General features: G+C 38.5%; 1 protein-coding gene across 7 annotated transcripts in view; it reads left to right on the top strand.

Moving 5' to 3' along the window:
- The window catches only part of LOC129757291 (filamin-C), a 222,230-nt gene that overhangs the window by 109,561 nt on the left and 91,012 nt on the right, over window positions 1–21,657 (top strand). For 3 of the 7 annotated variants that reach the window (XM_055754460.1, XM_055754466.1, XM_055754461.1), the window contains exon 7: window positions 4,478–4,645. In XM_055754460.1, the coding sequence (XP_055610435.1) occupies window positions 4,478–4,645 (168 nt within the window). Of the gene's footprint in view, window positions 1–4,477; window positions 4,646–18,049; window positions 18,419–18,997; window positions 19,219–21,657 lie in introns of those variants that run through there. The other 4 variants (XM_055754463.1, XM_055754462.1, XM_055754465.1 and 1 more) reach the window with 4 other exon arrangements.

A 21,657-nucleotide genomic window follows, 5' to 3' on the forward strand; every position in this document is an offset into this window, starting at 1 on the left:
GTTTTGAGAATCAACAGATGAAGATGAGGGGGTTGGAAACATTTTTATATCAGTAGTTAGAACCTAGAAGCGCGTGTGAACAGTTTTAGGCAGAATCTCTATACTTCTCTGTGAAAACTACAAAGCGGCTCCTTACAAAGTTTTGTTCAGAACTGTTTTCCAACTTTGTTTTATTTGTTACATTTTTTGTGATATTTTTATAGATCATTGGTATAATATAATTTTACAGCATTTCGTAAGTATAACTAGCAATTGTAAGTGATTTTAGCAATCTGCCGAGTCAAAACCACAATTCCCAAAAAAATGTTTTACAATTTTGGCTCCATCTGCAAAACTGTTGAAACGGTTTTCATCACAAATACCATTTTGAAATCGTCTTAATAGCTCCTTCGTTGTTATTATATTTGAAACATCGTAAAATTTAATATAAATTCAAAGCAGATTTTGCAAAAATAATCATGAAAGGATTTTTCGAAGCCATAAATACGATTTAAAATCTGTTTATGAAATTTGATAAAATAACTCTTTTTTTAATTTTTTTTATCTTAATTTTTGTTAAGTAATTTAAAGGTTTTGACAAAATTTGCCCGGATATTGCCCGGATTTTTGGATGTCAATTAAGAAATAAAATACCCGGATTTTGCCAGGTTTTTCTTTAAAAAAACTGCCTGGATTGTCCGGCCCGGAAACGTGCTGATAAAATTCTGGCAACCTTAGATTAACATAATTATTTAATCTATAAACATTATACTCTACTTACTGATCCCGTACGACATCCGTTTCGCATTAACTTTTAATATATGATGAGGAGTTATTCTATTGTGATGCCTTTGCTCGACCATATTTCATTAAAAATTCAAGAATATTTATTATCGACCCTTTTACTTGTCTCACAAAGAACACCCGTCTATGAATTTTCGTCTTTTTCAGATTCACACTAACGAATACAATGCAAAAACAATCAACAATTAATATGTACGACCTCTTTTCCTATCGACTGATACAAAATTCCAAATCTATGCGGTCGGTCTTATAAAACTTCCGTGCATGAATTCTCATCTCGATCTGATGCAAAGAAATACATTTATTCTAAAAACATTAAAAAGTTAACATGGATGACCCCTTATTCTGTTGTCTGATTTTTTTTTAATCCAGGATTTGATATTCCGTTTTGTTTAACTCTCGTGCATGAATTTTTGTCTTCAGCCCATGAATGATAAAGAAATTATTTCTTATACATTTTACAGTTCATATGGACGACCCCTTTTCTGTCGTCAATTACGAAGTTTGAATTCAGGAATCGATTTTTCCTCCTGCGAAACTCTCGTGTATGAATTTTTGTCTGACATCTGAAATCGATTGTCTCTCTCTCTCAAAAATCAAGTGGAGACTATTTCATCTCAAAATGATGAATAATGACGATAATATCGAAAAAGCAGTGAACATTTGCTATGGACGACCCCTTTCGACGCCCACTGACCCAGAATTTGACGCCTTAAAACAATTGGCGATTCCTTAAAACTCCCGTTTGCAGATTTGCTTTTCAAGCCAATGTTTATTAGCGTCAAATTGGTCTGATTAAATCACCGACCAGTCAGTAGGTAACAAATTTTGCTTCTTGAAAATGATCGTTTTAATTTTTTTTTTTAAAGTGTTTAAGAAAGTTTTTCATTGAACAACTCATTTCATTTCAACAAACTGAGCATGCTTTATACATAAAACAGAAGTTTTGTTGGTTTTGTTCGGTTCCTGCATGATTTTTTTTCCCTTAACGAATGCAACTCTTTTCGAAAACTGCTCAAGTTTTTGTCGAAAAGTAAAAAAAAGCTGCAGAAATGCTGCAGAAAATTTTTGTTTGTCTAACCCAGATATAAACGACTATTTTTCCAACTTTTTTCACAATATTTGATACGTAAAATCGATTCCTCGTCCCTAAAAAATTTACATCCTAATTCGATGAACAATAACGTCAATATGAAAAAAAAACAGCGAATAGTCAATATGGACAACTCCTTTGGCCGACCCCTGTCCCTATCTTTGATACCTAAAATCGAATGCTCGTCCCTCAAAACACTCATGAGTATATTTTCATCACAATCCGATGTGTAATAACGTCAATATCGCTGAAAAAAATATTTATCTTGTGTGTCTTTAACAACTTTAAATTTAGTGAAAAAATTAGTTATAAAAAACTTAAATTACTGCAATTCGTGTGTTCCTGCCATATGGCTCTTATTTTTTCAGGTTTTCATTAGATTTTTAATTTAAAACTAATTTTATTGCAAGATACCCCTTTTTTCTATGTAAGAATATTATTGCATGTTTAAAAGCCATGATTGAAATTTTCAACAAAATTTATCAAATTTTCTAAGATGATGCAAAGTATAAGAGAAATATGAGGTATGAAAGAAAGAAAGAACATAAGCCGTAAATATTTTGAATTTTTAGAAAAAGATACAACAGCTCATCGACGGAACTTGAACCCACAATCTTCGCTGAGGGTTCAAGTCTTATTTTTTTTCCAGGGTTTTTTCAAGTCCAGAATCATATTTTAAATTTTCAATTCGATTTTTATTTGGAATTTTGACTCTGGGATTAAGTACTAAATAAATATTCTGAAGTTTTATTGGGTATTCAATTAATTCATAAGATTTCAACCCTTTATCAGTCATTTCTGTTATGTTGAAACGAGAATGTTATTTTGGTTTCGAATTAGAGATCTACAGTTTTTTTTTTTCAAACTTGCAATTATTAGTAAAAAAGGTTTTTATTTTAATTCCGAAATTCTATTCATGAACCAAAATCCTTCCGCTGTACTTTGATACTACAAATTTCATTTTGATTTGATGTTTAACTTCCATTTGAGTATATTTTTTAAGCTTTATCTCAATTTTTTGTGTGAAAACAATGGATGAATCTTATAACTTTTGTAAAACGATTGCTTGTAGGCAGGGCACTGTGTCTATGAAAAAGAATATATTTTAAGATCCTTATACTGAATTGTTCAATTTTCATTGATTTATTAGTTAAAATTTGTTAAGGTTAAAATCTTACGGGGTTTATTTTACAAATTGTTTAATAAGGGCATTTAACTTAGAAAGTTTTTATGTGCCGAATATTCATTTCACTATTTTATGGTGTAAAGTAGAGTAAAAGGGAAAAATCTTACGGGTGCAAATGAAGAATTTTGAGCTTGCCCGATTAATTGCGGATTTTTCAAAATAGGGGAGAATGAGGATACTTGATTCCTTCGCTATATCTCGAAACAGGAATGTCTTAAATGACAAATATCAAACGTTCCAGAAAAATGTGTCCAATAGAACAAAACAACAAAGCTCTTATTTAAACAAATTTTAAAAAATATATATTTTTCGAGTTATTGAATTTTGTTTGAAAACATTAACAAACTGTGATTTAAAGATTTTTTTTATTACTTTAAAACTTTGCTCAAATGAAAAATTAAAGAAAAAATATTTATTCCAAAATGTCAATCGTTAGAGTTGATTATGAACTTCATAATGCCAAATTTTCAAAGCAATAGTAAACCCTCATTTTTTATAAGTAGAAGTTTTCCAAAATGTATGCTATGCGTATAGTTGATCACTAGAGTCAAAAAGATATATTTTTCTTCTGAATGGATCGTGATCATTGGCAATTATGAACTTACTAATGTCTGTTCAATAATAAATGTGTATATTCAGTAATTATCTGTTAAAAAGACTAAAAATACTGTATTTATTTAAAAACTAGAACATTGCGCCTTAAAGTATGCAATGAATCTTGGATAGTAGCCAAACTTTTTGAATTCTCTCAGTCTGATACTTTCAAATTGTGAAATGAGAACTAATATGGCAAAAAAAAAGTCAACGGACTTTTAATCTTCGGATTTTAATAAATTTTTGCCTGGGGTTTGAGTTTGGGTTTGGGGTTAAGGATCAAGTCTCCTTTAGTAGGGGATCAAGTTTCCTGTAACATAAAAATATCACTTTTTTTAGTCCCACGAAAATGCTTCTAGTTGATCTCCGAGTTCATGGATCGTTCTAAAGGTATATAAACTTGAAATTACACGGTGTCAGAAAATGCAAAAGACGGTGACATGCTAAATTTTCCCAAAAAGATATGATGAAAATAAGAAAAGGGGATCAAATATCCCCATTCTCCCATCACAGATGGTGGTAGTGAAATGAAAAACGGATCATGATTGCTGGCTCTCAGCAAAAATTATTTTTGTTTAAAATTGAGAATCAACTTTTTGGCTAAACATTTTAGCCTGACTTTGAAATGATTGCATTTAATAGTGCTGATTTTAATATGACGTTAGAATCAACTTTTGACTTGTGTATGACGTTAGAGATGTTTTGACTTGCATATTGAAGTGTGGAGCCAATTTTTGGCTTACAATTCAGAAAAACCATCATCGACTTCAAGAAAAAAAGCCTTAACACGCTTCAATCTCATCGAATGCCTTTCGTTTTAGTTGACGGTTCCCAGGCCGGCTCCGGAAACTTGGAAATCCTGGTCAATGGCGGTCGCGTCACGTCAGCCGTGCGTGCTCTCGGAAATCAACGCTTCGTGGCCAGCTTTACGCCTCACGAATCGGGCGTTCACACGGTCCAGATCACCTTCAATGAGGAAACCGTACCAGGTAAGTTCCTCCGGCTGCAGCTGGCATTTCCCCACCCAAATTCGTCGTGAAAATTAAAAGAGCAAATATCACCGTGAAATGCACCCACCTAAGCTGCCGACGAAAACTTTAAAAGTTTTGCAACGCGTGACATTTTTATCTGTTGAAAGTAACAGCTCGATGTTTGCTCTCGGCTGAGGGAGCAAACTTTGTTAGCTAAATCTAAACTCAAAATTTAAAGAAACAAAGTAAAACAGGTCAGCGGATTAACTCGGTGGTACCGATTTGAACTGTCCGTGCCGTGATCAATCCAAGGTTCTTCTCTCGCATTTTCTTCCCAAAGCATTGAGGTCCAGACGGAGGATGCATTCTCCTTCATAGAATTAAGAGGTTCGTCGCTTCGTTCTCCTCACTCGTTTCTTGTTGGTTCAGACAAATCTCCTCAGGAATTTGGTTGGCTGCTAGACAGTACGTTAATTATAGTGTGTGATTTGGGAACAGACACGATTATGGAATGAAATTCTTCGGACGCGCCTTGGGACTTAACGACGAAGAGTTGCAGCAAACTTGTAAGCCGAAGAAAGTGCTGAGAGCTGAGTAGGTCTGATTGGAAATATATTTAGTTTCTCACTGTTTGGTGTTTTCAAATTCATATCCGTTTTATCCTTACCATCAAAACATACATACAAAAAAGGAGCTGTTGATATGGCTTTTAACAAATATTTTCAACGATATTTGCCATTAAAGGTACGTCAACATGTAAAGAAAAAAAACTCTGAGTAAAAGCTTTTCTGGAAGCAGAAAACGCTTTTTGCTTGTTTTTTCTTACTTTTTGTTCGATGCACATTTCTTCTTAAAATTTCAATCAATTCATTTACTTTTAATAATAGATTTTTAAAGCTCGTCTAAATAAATTGGTGTCTTTCGAATGTTAGACGATACTTCATCACAGATATCAGTTTGAGAATAAACTAAGTTATTTTTAAATTTAAAACGATATATTTAACTTCTTTATCTTATCAATACCTTTTAGTTTTATCAAAAACCGATTCACAGATCAAGAGAGAAGAGTTTTTTTATATTTAATATTGTGTGTTTAGTTTCTGTAAAAATATAGACTTATTTTTAACAAAAATAAGACGATAGCTATAAATGGTAACAGGGATAGAATTGTTTTTGTCAGGTAGATAAATGTTTTGCAAAATATACGTTTGAAAGTTTTACTGACTTTTCGAAACAATATTTTATGGTATACCACGACGTTATTAGGCGATTAAAACAGCATGTTCATATTTTTATTGAACTGAAATCATAATTTGAAATTTTTGATTTTCAACTATCTTGGGAAACTGATTTCTCTTTTAACGTTGTCGGCTTGAATTTTTACGGATTATTTCACCTCGACTACTTTCAATGACCACTCCTCAATTTATCGCAGTTCTTCATAATAGTATGTGCAATAGGGTATTCCAAAAATAGGGCAATATTCCGGAACCTTGGTGACTGAAATTTCAGTGCTTCTGGCTAACTCTGGCTCTGCATTTATAGTTTTCTGAAACAGGACGTAATTTCTGGCTTTAATTTTTAAACAGCTGCTTATGCAAAACGTTTAATTCTATTTTTCAGAGCATGCCTTTCTTCACAAGTAATAAATATCTGGCATTAAAACGCAAAAAGCTTATTATCATAGAAAATGAATTTTGCATTTGACTTTTCTCACAAAATCTTTGAGTCAACGGATAAACAAACTACACCGAAGGCGACTAACGCAAATCGCTCACAAGTTTGAACTTACAGATAATTGAAGTTAAAAAAAACTATGTCTTATAATGAAGTTTATTGGAAGTGTGATTACTATTAGAAAGCTTATCACAGTGTATTTTTCAGAATAATGAGAAAATCGGCATCTCTGAAAATTTGCCACCTTATAGAGGAGACTCGATCGGGGGATCTAAAGCAACTTTTTTGGAAGATTTGCGAAAAAAAATACACAAATAAATTTGTCTAGATTCCGCTAATATTTTTTTCTTAAGAACTTGAAATTTTACATTTGTGAGCCTTGATGTATTATGCATCCTTTAAAAATAATAACTAAAAATTATTTAGAAATAGCCTTAAAATTATCGGAGAACACTGTAGCAAATAAGCAATAGCACGGTAGTAAAGGTATGTTTTTTCCGTGATTTTCATCCCTTAGGGTGATTCATCCTTAAGACCCAAAAAAAAAAATAATGGTGTATACTAGACTGCCCCAAATTTGTATGGGAAATTCAAAACCTCGGAAATGTTATGCGCTGCAGGTTAAAATTGATCCTTGGCCTAGTACAAGATCTCATGCCAAATTTGGGCCAGATCGAATCACGTTTAGGGGTCGCTCAACGAGCCTGAAGTTTGTATGGAATTTTGAGACATTTTGTTCGGGAGAAACATGAAAAACCAGTTTTATTTTATTTATTTACATAGTATTCCGTCTCACGACATAACTTGACGAACATAATTCCTAAAATTCACTCGGTTCATAGCAACCGTTCTCCAATTTTTCGGGCACCCCACGTTCGCCAGATCACGCTCCACTTGGTCTAACCACCTCGCTCGTTGCGCCCCCGCTCGTCTTGTTCCTACCGGATTCGTAGCGAACACCTGTTTTGCAGGACAGTCGTCCGGCATTCTCGCAACATGTCCCGCCCAGCGTATCCGGCCAGCTTTCACCACATTCTGAATACTGGGTTCGCCGTAGAGTCGCGCGAGCTCGTGGTTCATCCTTCGCCTCCACACTCCGTTCTCCTGTACGCCGCCAAAGATGGTTCTTAACACTCGTCGCTCGAATACTCCGAGTGTACGCAGGTCCTCCTCGAGCAATATCCATGTCTCGTGCCCGTAGAGAACAACCGGTCTAATAAGCGTCATATACAGGTTACACTTCGTACGAGGGCAAAGTCTTCTCGACCGCAGTTGCTTGTGGAGTCCATAGTAGGCACGACTTCCGCTGATAATTCGCCTCCGGATCTCACGGCTGGTGTCATTGTCTGCGGTCACCAGTGAGCCGAGATAGACAAAGTCTTCGACTATCTCCAGCTCGTCGCCGTCGATCATGACCTTGTTATTACTGGACAAGCGGGTTCGGTCGGTCTCGGATCCGCAGGCCAGCATGTACTTCGTCTTGGACGTATTAATCATCAACCCAATCCTTCCTGCTTCGCGTTTCAGTTTGCGGTAGATCTCCTCCACCGCCGCAGATGATCTGCCGACTATATCAATGTCATCGGCAAAGCAGATAAGTTGACTGGATCTGTTGAAAATCGTGCCCCGCATTTCGCCCACCGCTCGTCGAATAACACCTTCTAGCGCCGCGTTGAACATCATGCAGGATAGACCATCACCTTGTCGAAGCCCCCTGCGCGATTCGAATGAACTCGACAATTCACCCGAAATCCGCACACAGCACTGCGTTCCATCCATCGTCGCCTTGATCAGTCTGATTAGCTTCCCGGAAAAGCCATTCTCGTCCATGATTTTCCATAGCTCGTTACGGTCGATCGTGTCGTATGCGGCTTTGAAGTCGATGAATAGATGATGCGTAGGGACTTGGTGTTCACGGCATTTTTGGAGGATTTGCCGTAATGTGAATATCTGGTCCGTCGTAGACCGTCCCTCCATGAAGCCGGCCTGATGACTTCCCACGAATCTGTTTGCTTGTGGCGTGAGGCGGCGGAGTAGGATTCGGGACAACACTTTGTAGGCGGCATTGAGGACAGTGATCGCTCGGTAGTTCTCACAGTCCAATTTGTCGCCCTTCTTGTAGATGGGGCATATTACCCCCTCCTTCCACTCCTCCGGTAGCTGTTCTATGTCCCAGATCCGGATTATCAACCGGTGTAGGCAATCGGCCAACCTGTCCGGGCCCATTTTGATGAGTTCAGCTGCGATGCCATCCTTCCCAGCCGACTTGTTTCTATTCAGCTGGCGAATGGCTTCCTTAACTTCACTCATCGTTGGGAGTGGCTCCTCTACGTCGTTGGCTACGCCGGCGATGTACCTTCCCCCACCGTCTTGATCTCCTGCATGTGCGCCGTTCAGGTGTTCATCGAAGTGCTGCTTCCACCTTTTGACCACCTCACGATTGTCCGTCAGGATACCCCCGTCCTTATCCCGGCACATTTCGGCTTGCGGCACGAAGCCTTTGCGGGATGCGTTGAGTTTCTGATAGAACTTTCGTGTTTCTTGGGAACGATGCAGCTGCTCCAGCTCCTCGAGCTCCTCCTCCTCCAGGCGGCGCTTTTTCTCCTGGAAAAGTCGGACTCGCTGCCTCTTCCGCTGTCGGTGATTTTCCACATTTCGACGGGTGCCTCTTTGCACTACTGCCGCCCGCGCGGCATTTTCTTCGTCCATCACCCTCCTACACTCCTCGTCGAACCAGTCGTTCCGTCGAGATCGCTCCACATAACCGATGACGTTCTCCGCAGCACTGTTGATGGCTGTTTTGATGGTATCCCAACAGTCCTCGAGAGGGGCTTCGTCAAGCTCGCCCTCTGCCGGCAGCGCTGCTTCGACCGATTGCGCGTAGTCTACCGCGACCTCAGGTTGCTTCAGTCGCGCGATATTTAACCGAGGCGGGCGCCGGTTTCGCGTGTTGTTCACTACGGAGAGTTTTGGGCGCATCTTCACCATCACCAGATAATGGTCCGACTCGATGTTGGCGCCCCGACAGGATCTGACGTCGATGATGTCCGAAAAGTGCCGGCTGTCGATCAAAACGTGGTCGATCTGTGATTGAGTTTGGTACGGTGATCTCCAGGTGTACTTGTGTGGGAGGCGGTGCTGAAAAAAGGTACTACGTACGGCCATTCGTTTGGAGGCGGCGAAATCAATGAGTCTGAGGCCGTTTTCGTTGGTCAGCTGGTGCGCGCTGAACCTTCCAATTGTCGGTTTAAATTCCTCCTCCTGGCCGACCTGAGCATTGAAATCCCCGATGACGATCTTGATATCATGTTTTGGGCAACGGTCGTATTCACGCTCCAGCTGCGCGTAGAATTCGTCTTTGTCGTCACCGGTACTTCCGAGGTGAGGGCTGAAAAACCAGTATTTCATCAATAACTTTGGTTCCCGTCGGCCGATTTCTTTCAACGGGTTTTCTTAAAGCCTTAATGATGAAAAATATTTCATCCGAAGACTGCATTTCAATTAGACTTAAGATAAGAAAGTTATAAGGCTTTAAAAATGGGTTAGCTTTTTTAAGGATGGTATTCATTACACAAATAACACACGACGTATTACAGGACACGACACTTAACGTTCTTACTAACGGAAAAAAGGAACTAAAATTACCTTTTTGTCGACCGGTTTCGGGCTCGATGTTGCCCATCTACAGGACGATGTCCGACTGATTACGTTGAAGAAAAACACTAACACAGCATCATACTGTCACGCAGTATTTGTCGAAGAGGGGTTGGTTTTTATACATTTTTGTTTGCCAGGTTGAAAAGCGGCGAAATGATAGGCGCGTCATCCTCGTTCATTAAAGGCCTCTCTGAAGTCGTGATGTACATCGATTCCCAGGCGTTTAAATGTGACGCTTTTCGAACACATTTTTTGAATTTCACCTTTTTCCAATCTATGGAATGGTTGAATTCTGATGCATGGGCGGCTACACTAGATTCGTTGGATCTGTTGTTTTCTACGGCGTTTTTATGCTCCTTTATCCGTGTTTTAAATTTGCGCCTTGTTTGGCCAATATAGACCGCCGGGCAGGCCTCGCAAGGTATCTCGTAGATACCAGATCTTTCCTCCGGAGGCACCTTATCCTTTAGTGAAACCAAACGATCTTTTAGGGTGTTGGAACTTTTGTAAGCCACTTTCAAACCGTGGTTGGAGAGGATCTTCCGAATACCATTGGTCAGTGGTGGGTGGAACGGCAAACTGACCCTTTGGGATTCTTCCTTTTCTGGTTTGAAAGTGGTGGCATTACTTCGGAACCTTTTTCTTTCGTGTTTGCGTAGGATTTTATACACAAATTCTTCATCGTAACCGTTCAGATTGGCCGATCCAACGAATCTAGTGTAGCCGCCCATGCATCAGAATTCAACCATTCCATAGATTGGAAAAAGGTGAAATTCAAAAAATGTGTTCGAAAAGCGTCACATTTAAACGCCTGGGAATCGATGTACATCACGACTTCAGAGAGGCCTTTAATGAACGAGGATGACGCGCCTATCATTTCGCCGCTTTTCAACCTGGCAAACAAAAATGTATAAAAACCAACCCCTCTTCGACAAATACTGCGTGACAGTATGATGCTGTGTTAGTGTTTTTCTTCAACGTAATCAGTCGGACATCGTCCTGTAGATGGGCAACATCGAGCCCGAAACCGGTCGACAAAAAGGTAATTTTAGTTCCTTTTTTCCGTTAGTAAGAACGTTAAGTGTCGTGTCCTGTAATACGTCGTGTGTTATTTGTGTAGTTAAAAGTTCTTACGTTGGCACAACCCACCAAAATGAGTGATGGTATTCATCACTGTTAATGAGTCGAGACGGTCGAACATATTGACGCCTCATTAACTGTGCTGAATACCACCGTTAAAAAAGTTAGCCCATTTTTGAAGCCTTATAACTTTTTTATCTTAACTTTTATCGAAATGCAATCTTAGCATGAAATATTTTTCATAGTTTAGGCTTTAAGAAAATCCGTTTTTGAAAGAAATCGGCTGACAGGAACTAAAGTTATTTATGAAAAACTGGTTTTGCATGTTTCTTCCGAACAAAATGTCTCAAAATCCCATACAAACTTCAGGCTCTTTGAGCGACCGCTAAATGTGATCCGTTCTGGCCCAAATTTGGCATGAGATCTTGTACTAGGCCAAGGATCAATTTTAGCCTGCAACGTATAACTTTTTCAAAAGTCGGGTCATTTGGGGCACTCTAGTGTATACTCTATGATCATTTCTATCGAAGACAGAAGGTAGTTTTATGTATTATTTTGTCACGATATATGCTCCGAAGCTGTTAAATCAAGAATTATAAACAAAACACTATTCACAGATATCAGTGATCGTTGCTGTAAAATATCATCAATTAATTTTCAAATAACTATATGCGCATGGGAACTTGACAAAATAGTCGTTCAAAATGCTTCACTTGATGAAAATTTCGAAACGTATTTAGGTAAGGAATATGAATTCCTGCACACCCCATGAACGCCTAACCCAAATTATTACAGCATACAAAAGTTTAAAAGATGAATGTACAACAACTTATACAATCAAAGCAAAAACTAAAGGCTATTGTCCCTGGATTACACTGGATCTTTAGGATTGGATATAAATAAAAGATAAAAATCTTGGAAAAATAAAAAGAAATCCTTGGTACAATCAGTAATGATAAGTTTTATTAGATTTTTCGAATGAAATAATAATAACTCTGTTTGTCACATTACAAATCTTTTCGCTTAATTTGTACCACTTTGATGTCCTGTACTTAACTGTAGCTACAGAAATTTTCTATTATATCATGTTTTTGACATATGGAGTTGGATTAACGCTAAAGGTAAGCCGAGCGTTTTCACAGTGATTAGTATGACTTTGTCTTTAAAAAACACCTTCGAAAAGGTTAAACTCTTTGAAAAAAATAAATTGCTGGAGACCCCCCAAGGGATTATTTCAAATTTGGGCTTAAATCAAAGGGGCGATGCTAATGTTCGAAAATAAGGTTTTCTCCCAGAGACACCGTGACTATCTTTCTGAAAAAAAAAAACTGGATTTCTCCAGACTACGCGGACAAGCTCATGACCTCATAAAATGCTTATTGTCAAATAGAAACCAAGATGTGATGCTAAACGGTTTGAAAAGTGACCTCCGACCTCTCGAAGTTGGAGTGGCACAAGGAAGTAATTAAGGTCTCCGGTAGTTCCTCTTATATGTGAGTAATTTTCCAAACTTGAAACTGCATAGAAAACCACGGCTATTAGCTGAGACACCTGTTTACTGTACATTGAAGAAAACCTCGATGCTATGATCCAGCATAAGGCAAAAGACATTTTTGTTTCAGTTTGCGGTAGATCTCCTCCACCGCCGCAGATGATCTGCCGACTATATCAATGTCATCGGCAAAGCAGATAAGTTGACTGGATCTGTTGAAAATCGTGCCCCGCATTTCGCCCACCGCTCGTCGAATAACACCATCTAGCGCCACGTTGAACATCATGCAGGATAGCCCATTACCTTGTCGAAGCCCCCTGCGCGATTCGAATGAGCTCGACAATTCACCCGAAATCCGCACACAGCACTGCGTTCCATCCATCGTCGCCTTTATCAGTCTGATCAGCTTCTTGGAAAAGCCGTTCTCCATAGCATTCCATAGCTCCATTCTCGTCCATGATTTTCCATAGCTCGTTACGGTTGATCGTGTGTCGTATGCGGCTTTGAAGTCGATGAATAGATGGTGCGTAGGGACTTGGTGTTCACGGCATTTTTGGAGGATTTGCCGTAATGTGAATATCTGGTCCGTCGTTGACCGTCCCTCCATGAAGCAGGCCTGATGACTTCCCACGAATCTGTTTGCTTGTGGCGTTAGGCGGCGGAGTAGGATTCGGGACAACACTTTCGAGGCGGCATTGAGGACAGGGATTGCTCGGTAGTTCTCACAGTCCAATTTGTCACCCTTCTTGTGTATGGGGCATATTACCCCCTCCTTCCACTCCTCCGGTAGCTGTTCTTTGTCCCAGACCGGTCTATCAACCGGTGTAGGCAATCGGCCAACTTTTCCGGGCCCATTTTGATGAGCTCAGCTGCGATGCCATCCTTCCCAGCCGACTTGTTTCTATTCAGCTGGCGAATGGCTTCCTTAACTTCACTCATCGCTGGAAGTGGCTCCTCTACGTCGTTGGCTACGCCGGCAATGTACCTTCCCCCACGTCTTGGTCCCCTGCATGTGTGCCGTTCAGGTGTTCATCGAAGTGCTGCTTCCACCTTTTGATCACCTCACGATTGTCCATCAGGATGTCCCCGTTCTTATCCCGGCACATTTCGGCTTGCAGCACGATGCGGGATGCGTTGAGTTTCTGATAGAACTTTCGTGTTTCTCGGGAACGATGCAGTTGCTCCAGCTCCTCGAGCTCCTCTTCCTCCAGGCGGCGCTTTTTCTCCTGGAAAATTCGATCTCACTGCCTTTTCCGCTGTCGGTGATTTTCCACATTTCGACGGGTGCCCTTTTGCACTACTGCCGCCCGCGCGGCATTCTCTTCGTCCATCACTCTCTTACACTCTTCGTCGAACCAGTCGTTCCGTCGAGTTCGATCCACATAACCGATGACGTTCTCCGCAGCACTGTTGATGGCTGTCTTGATGGTATTTCAACAGTTCTCGAGAGGGGCTTCGTCAAGCTCACCCTCGGCCGGCAGCGCTGCTTCGACCGATTGCGCGTAGTCTGCCGCGACCTCAGGTTGCTTCAGTCGCGCGATATTTAACCGAGGCGGGCGCCGGTTTCGTGTGTTGTTCACTACGGAGAGTTTTGGGCGCATCTTCACCATCACCAGATAGTGGTCTGACTCGATGTTGGCGCCTCGACAGGATCTGACGTCGATGATGTCCGAGAAGTGCCGGATGTCAATCAAAACGTGGTCGATCTGTGATTGCGTTTGGTACGGTGATCTCCAGGTGTACTTGTGTGGGAGGCGGTGCTGGAAAAAGGTACTACGTACGGCCATTCGTTTGGAGGCGGCGAAATCAATAAGTCTGAGGCCGTTTTCGTTGGTCAGCTGGTGCGCACTGAACCTTCCAATTGTCGGTTTAAATTCCTCCTCCTGGCCGAACTGAGCATTAAAATCCCCGATGACTATCTTGATATCATGTTTTGGGCAACGGTCGTATTCACTCTCCAGCTGCGCGTAAAATTCGTCTTTTTCGTCACCGGTACTTCCGAGGTGAGGGCTGTGCACGTTGATGGTGCAGATGTTAACGAACCGGCCCTTGATTCTCAACCGGCACATTCTTGAGTTGATCGGCCACCACCCGATCACGCGCTTTTGCATCTTTCCCATCACTATAAAAGCTGTTCCAAGCTCGTGTGTCTTGCCGCAGCTCTGGTAGATGGCACGACCATCTGGGTACTTTTGTACCGTGGAGCCCTTCCAGCATACCTACTGCAGCGCTACGATGTTGAATTTGTGGCTCTTCAATTCGTTGGAGAGCACGTCGGTACTGCCCACAAAATTTAGAGATCGGCAGTTCCTTATTTTAAGCTTCCAATAGCTAGTCCCTATTCGTCGCGTGGGTTTTTGCCGATTTCCATCCGAAATTTGTTGTTCGTTGTTCGTTGCTTATGTTTTATTTTGTAGTCACGGGCTCGCAAGGCCCGCAGCTAACCCCACTAGCTCGCTGGAGGACTGTCGTGATGTTGCTGTTTTGGGTCCCGAACACCACCAGGACGTTGTTGCACTCCACACGCCGCCCCTGACATGGATAACAGACGCGTACGAAGCCCCCTATCTCAGTCTGCATGCGACCAAAGCATCCACTACCGGGGTTGGGTACCCGATTTCCGCTAAGGTTGCTCGCACCCCAGCTGGCACCACGGGGAGATATAGAATCGTAGTAGCAGACAAGACGTGATATGACCATTGACCACTACCCGAAGGTTGGGTGTATGGGGTCTCGAGTTGCACATTGTCTACCGTTCATAAGACAACAACGGATATTCACAGCGACTTTTTGTTAATTTTCTATTTTTTACTAAGATGTCGAGTTGATGTGCATCCTTTTCAATTGCAAATTTCTCGTAAACTTACAGGCTCTAGACGACACATCTCTACCTTGAAACAATCCTTACATTCAAAATAACGGATTAGGAGAAGGAAGGGCGATTGAAAACGATGAAAAAAGTTATCATTTACAAAACACAAAAATTTTGTCCCCAATCCCTTCCTGGGAGAAGTGGAGACGGCTTTATACAGACTTGATATTTAAACATTTAAAAAAAAAATTCCGTCTACGAATATAATTAAGCTAGATTTAGCATTCGGATGATGAAAATTTGATAAAAGTTTTTGTTTATTCTGGAATGAGTGTGTATTTTCGAAAAAATATGTTCTGTGTTGTAACATAAAATACCCATAATTACCAGACAAATTGTACCAGGCACTTTTATCATAATTAAGCACTGCTTTCAACCAAGAAATCACAAGTATGTTGAAAATTTACTGAGAAACCAAAAGGAAAATCTACCGTCCGCGTCCCCACTAACCCTTTCATTGGGTCCCCCCCTGATTTTCTAGTGTTTTATTTCAAGTTAAACCTCCCGAAACCCGTTCTTACTTACCCCGGTGTACCTTAAGGGGGGGGGGGGGGGGGTAGGGTCTAACGGGTATAAAAAAACACCATTTTCACGATTTTTTCCTAGAGCCATCGTTCAAACAAATGTATTCAAATTTTTTGCATTATCAAAGCATTGTTAAAAGAACATTTAGTAATTTTTTCGTAGAAAAATATTGAAAAATGAGCCGGTGACGGAGCACTTTCGAGGATGCCTTTTAGAAAACAGGATTTGCGGTGGACACTGTATCTCAGCACAGAATCATCTGAATTAAAAAAATCAGAGCAAAATATTTTTAATAGATGTTTTTCTGGACCCCAACGTTTTTATTTAACTTAAAAAAAAATTTATGAAATTTTTGTGGCTGTTTGAAGTAAAAACTACGATTTTTCACGAAAAAATCCGCTATTTTTCACCTGTAAAATCTCCCCAAAGTAAAAAAAACAAAAAAGAAAAACGTTGGGGTCTGATATTTTATATGTTGAAAATAGGCTCCAAATTTGAAAAGAATCGGATAAGTAGTTTTCAAATGACGATGTCCACGGACTTTAAAAATGTGCTTTCGAGAAAAACGCGTTTGAAGTTTCTGCTCTTGCTTTCTTGCAGTATTAGATAGGAGGAGATAAAGGCCTATAATTTCTACAGTTTTGCTTCATTTGACTTGAAAATTTGACACAACATTCTTGAAATGTTTTACAATAAGAAAATAAAAAATCGATTTTTTTTTAAAGTGTTAGACCACCCCCCCCCCCCCTTAACGCTTTTCAAAAGCCTTTTATCTGATTATTAAGAAGAAATGTGGAGCTCCGCAACAACAATTGTTATTATTTTTCAAGACTTTTTTATTCTCTGAAAATTTTCGACGAAGTCTTTAGAACTCAAATATCTTGGAAAATTAAAATTAAAATAAAAACCTGCAAAATGATGTGTATAACAATAAATTAAATACATAAAATTTAAATCTTTTTCCCGAAAATTCATTAAAATTTATTCACAGGTCTTTTAATTTTTATTTTCCTAGATATTTGATTTTTTTTGCAATAAATAAAGTTACTCTATTTCAAATTTACATATCTAATATTTTAAGTTTCCATAAAATAAACAAGGAAATCAAAAAACATTGAAATCAAATCAGGTTTTTAAAATTTGTATATGAAAAATAAAAACAGTGAATTTATAGAGTTTTTGTTACAGTTATTTTTCAGTGAAAAATTTAAAAAAATAATTTTTTTTCCATAACATTCATAGGAATGAATGACCCAGTTGAGTGTTTTTAGCTGAAAGTTGTTATAAGAAATGAGCTACAAAATGGTATTTGGTGGCATACCATACCATTTAAAATTTATTTTCAATTTTTTAATGCATAAGTTCACTACTAATTTTTTTCTGTAATTTTTGTTTTAAAAAGCTTAAATAGCTTTTAATGCTTCAAGAAGTGCTATTGAATTATATTCGTTGACCAAGTTTTGTGAATTATTAATCGCAGTTTTTGTCACAAAAAATTTATATTTGAATATTTTGAATTTTTTTTAATATGTTAAAATCATCGCAATAAATGAATCATCGCATCATCGCATAAATGAATGACATTTTAAAATTCGGGGATAATCTGAAAAACCAATAACTGTCAAATCCATCACTTTTGAGTTTACCCTTCTAAATGATTTTTTTTTAAATTGATGCAAAGTTAAAAAGAAATCTTATGAACCCTTTTTTTTTAATGAAAACACAAAAATATCCGATTACTGTTAAATTTTAATAAAATTTTCTTTGGTTATAAAACTTTAAAGTGTAGCACATTCATCGTTATAAAATATAACAACTGAACTTTCCAATTCATTCAAACTTTAGTTCACTTGCTCCCTTGCCAAAGATCTTTCTAGACAACCTTAACAATTCATTCCAAAAAAATAGGGTGTTTCACCAAAATTCTTCTAGAAACAATTCCAAGAAAGTCGATCAATAACAGAGAGACCATTCATCACGTTGGAGATCGCGCTCTTGTCTCAACCGTAGAAGCAACAGCAATGAATTTCTTACCTGTTGATCACCTTGAAGAAGAATGTGCTTGGGAGCCAAGAGAGTATAAGAGCGAGAGCACACCCGCACACTTTGGCGACGATACGTTCAGTTCACCTGGGGGAAAACTAGGCGAAAGCTCCCACAGAGAGGATCAGTCTGAGTTGAGTCGTGGCAAGGTTCGGTCGCAGTTCGAGTTCGTCGCTTCCCATTTTTGGGTGATCGCGTGTGTGAGTTTCTTCAGTCTTCTGGCTTTAGCGCCGTGTTGTGCATTGAAAGCGCATAAGAAGCTTAAGTTTTCTCTTTATGGTGCTGCCTACATACTTTATGTATACATATTTTCCTGTTGTCGACTGCCACATATTTTCGTCGATAGACGACGACGACGACGATTGTTGGAGATTTCACGATTGTTGTGGGATGTAGTTGTACATGGATTAAGCCAGAGGGAAATAAGAAGAAGTTGATAATTCCAGTACGTATGACACTGGTTGTAAGTCGTCGAGGAAACATATCTTTCGCTAGATTATTAAGTCGTATAAGTCGCACGCATAGTAGATTCCGGTGGATGAGTCGTATTCGTTGTGGTCGTTGTCACGTAAAAGGCGAATCGTGGGAGAAGTGCCCTTTTGCTGCACCACACTGTCGTTTGAATTGGGAAAAGCTAAGCGAGCAACCAGCAACAAGTTTCATTCTGGGATACAATTGGATGTGTTGGTGACCATCTTGGAAGTTCAGTGGGCTGTTGAATTCGGAATTCGTTAGCTGTGTATGTGCCAAGGGGAAATCGTGCAAGAGATATCCCAAGACGTGATGACGACAGTTTTTCGAGTGTTTTTTCTTTATTTCGGCGGATATCTGAGTGGATTGCGGATGACGTGACACATTTATAAATTCTAATTTGGGGAGATTTCGTTCGCTGTGATCGTAGCTTTCTATTTTTTTTTCCTTCTGCATCTGGAATGGGTGGCTTTCTTTCGTGATAACATAACGCAGGTTTTAGTTTGCTAACATAGAGGCGCTGGGTAAATAATTACTTTGGTGGTTGTTTTAGTTTGTAGGTTTATCAAGCGAAGATTACAGCGAATTAACGGGGGAAAAGAAGATAAAAGTGTTCGCGGGGAAGCAAAATTGAAAACCCTATAGGTTCATCAGTACCAGCAACCAAGTCGGTCTCCGGCAACTCAACTCTGTACAAGATCTTCGGCAGCAGCGGCGCAGACAGACAATCGACAGCGAATCGGCAGTAATTGGCGAAAAGCTTTTTCCCAAACTGTAAGTGTCTAGCAAGTCGATGTAGCTTTTCCTTCTTGAATCTATGGCTATGTTTGATTACAAATCACACAGCTGGTTAACATTACAAGCTGTCAGGAGCAGCTCAGGTGGAACTGTTTTTCTCTCGTCTGTAAGAGGTTTTCTCCATGTGGGGATCTAACCAGTTCGTTTAGACTTCATACGCATCTATTACACGCGATAACATTACGAAAATTGGGATGATTTCATACTCTATGGTTAGAAAGCATTGAACTTAATGACAATTGCGTATAGGTACGTTTAAAATGTAGGGCAAGTTGTCTTTGAACTGAAGAAGATGTAAAAGGAAATTGCATATGCTAAAAAAAAACAGATATTTACTTTGAATTAGATTTTTATTTAGTTTGTTAATGAAAATAGTATTCAGTTGATCCTTGAAAAAAATTGGTTAGGTAAACCGGTAACCGGTTTATAATCTCGAATTTACCCCTTATTTTATTACAGGAGTCGTTTAGTTAGAGTAACTCAAAATGTTTTGCGAGTACAATGAATCCCTATTTATTTCTAAACATAAGCATATGGACAATCTTTTAACTTATACATGTTTCAAATCTGATGAAAATGTCTTGAACATTGTTCAGAACCTGTCGTGTTTCACAATGATGTTGTATTGGAAACTACCGTTAAAAAAATACAAAGGTTTTTTAATGCAATGAATTAATTTGATAACATTGATTATATAGGAGAATCACCCATGCGTCCCTTCATAATTTGAAAGTACGAAGAGGTCTTGTACTGGACTAAATAATATCTTAATATCTAAACTTGTGTGTGTTCCAAATGATGAAAAGCCCTCATAATTTGTTCCAGCTGCTCCTTATTTTCATTATGAATTAAAAGAAGCAACAAGCTTTAATTTTCTGAGAAAAACTTTTGGAAAATTGTGAGAAGTTACTTCTATTTTTTTCGGTTAATTATTTTATGGCAACTCTTTATCCAACCTTTTCTAATTATTTTTGATGCTATGCCGTTTATTTTAACACTATCGTATTATTCATCCATTTTTTAATGCTACGCAGTCTTTTATGCTATGTAAAGTAGTATCATCATTATTTCATTATTGCATTGCGCATTTAGATGAATTTATATCTCTTACATTGTGCCTAAATAACTTTGCATTTTTTGGAATAATGTCCCGTACCAGTAAGGGAATTTTTTTGACTTGAGCAAAGATTTTTTTTTACCGTTTTCAAAAATTGTTTCCCATTGAATGCTTGGTAGTTCGTTTTTTCTTTTAATTTCTAAACCTTGGATTCTTTTTTTAAACGATCTTATTTTTCACGGTTTCATTTAAAACGATTTTTTAACGATGTTTTCGAAATAAGACGTTTTTAGATTATGTCAAAACAGTTTCTAGACATTCCCACTGTTTTTCCAAACCACTCTTGGGTGATTAATTGGTTCGGAAGTTGCTTCCCAACAAAAACATAGTCCTGAATGGCCTCTTAGAGACAAATCTATGAGCTTCCCGATTTCATAAAATCACCAGAGTGGTCTTCCTGATTGTAAATAATCGATTTACAGTGCAAGCTTAATACTTAACTCGAAATAAACGATGAATTTTTCCCGATTTCCCACGGTTTCCTTTTTTTTTTTTGCACGTACCTTAAAACGGGATAACTTTGATCACCGGGTAGCTTTGATCAACATGAAATTTTTCAGATTATCATCAATAACTAAGTCTTAAGTTGAGACATCTCAAAACTTTTTCCGGGTTTTAAAACCTATTAGTTGAGTTTCAAATTGAGAAAAACTTGGTTCGTTTTTGAAATTCCAAATGTAAGTAAAAATGTAATTTCAAAATTTTGAAACATCTTTTTTTTAAAACCTCGCAAACAAACACCCTTGCTGATGAAATCAAAACATTTAGAAGCAAACGGGTTGATTAATGTGAGAGTTAATCTTTTTTTTCTCAGTGAATTAATAGTTTTAATGTAGTTTGTGTTGTAGTATGAGGTAAATTTTTAATATTTAACAAATTGGGATTATGCCAGTCTAGAACAAAAGGCTAGAAACACTATCAAATGTAAAAGATTGAAAGAAAAAATAAAAAAGGAATAGTGCGAGGGCAAAGAGTATTGAATAAAGGCAAAATTTCATTTGCTTAAGTAGTTATAATTGTATTACCAAGTAATGTTAAAAAATTAACCCCTTAGTTTATGAAGCATACTTGTCTGTCTTTCGATTTTAATTGCTGTTCGGCTTTAATATATTAAGGACCACAATGTTGTTTTTCTTGGACCGCGAAAAATTCTAAACCAAGAAACACAGATATTCAGAAGGTATTTTTTCATCTTTTATGATCAAAAAAAACTTGTTAAGACCTCTAAAATATAGACTGATAAATTTTACTCCAAAGCTTCAATTTACAAACAGAGACGAAATCGATTTTTAAATCAA

This window comes from Uranotaenia lowii, chromosome 3 (genome assembly GCF_029784155.1).
Source record: "Uranotaenia lowii strain MFRU-FL chromosome 3, ASM2978415v1, whole genome shotgun sequence".
Taxonomy (NCBI): Eukaryota; Metazoa; Arthropoda; class Insecta; order Diptera; family Culicidae; genus Uranotaenia; species Uranotaenia lowii.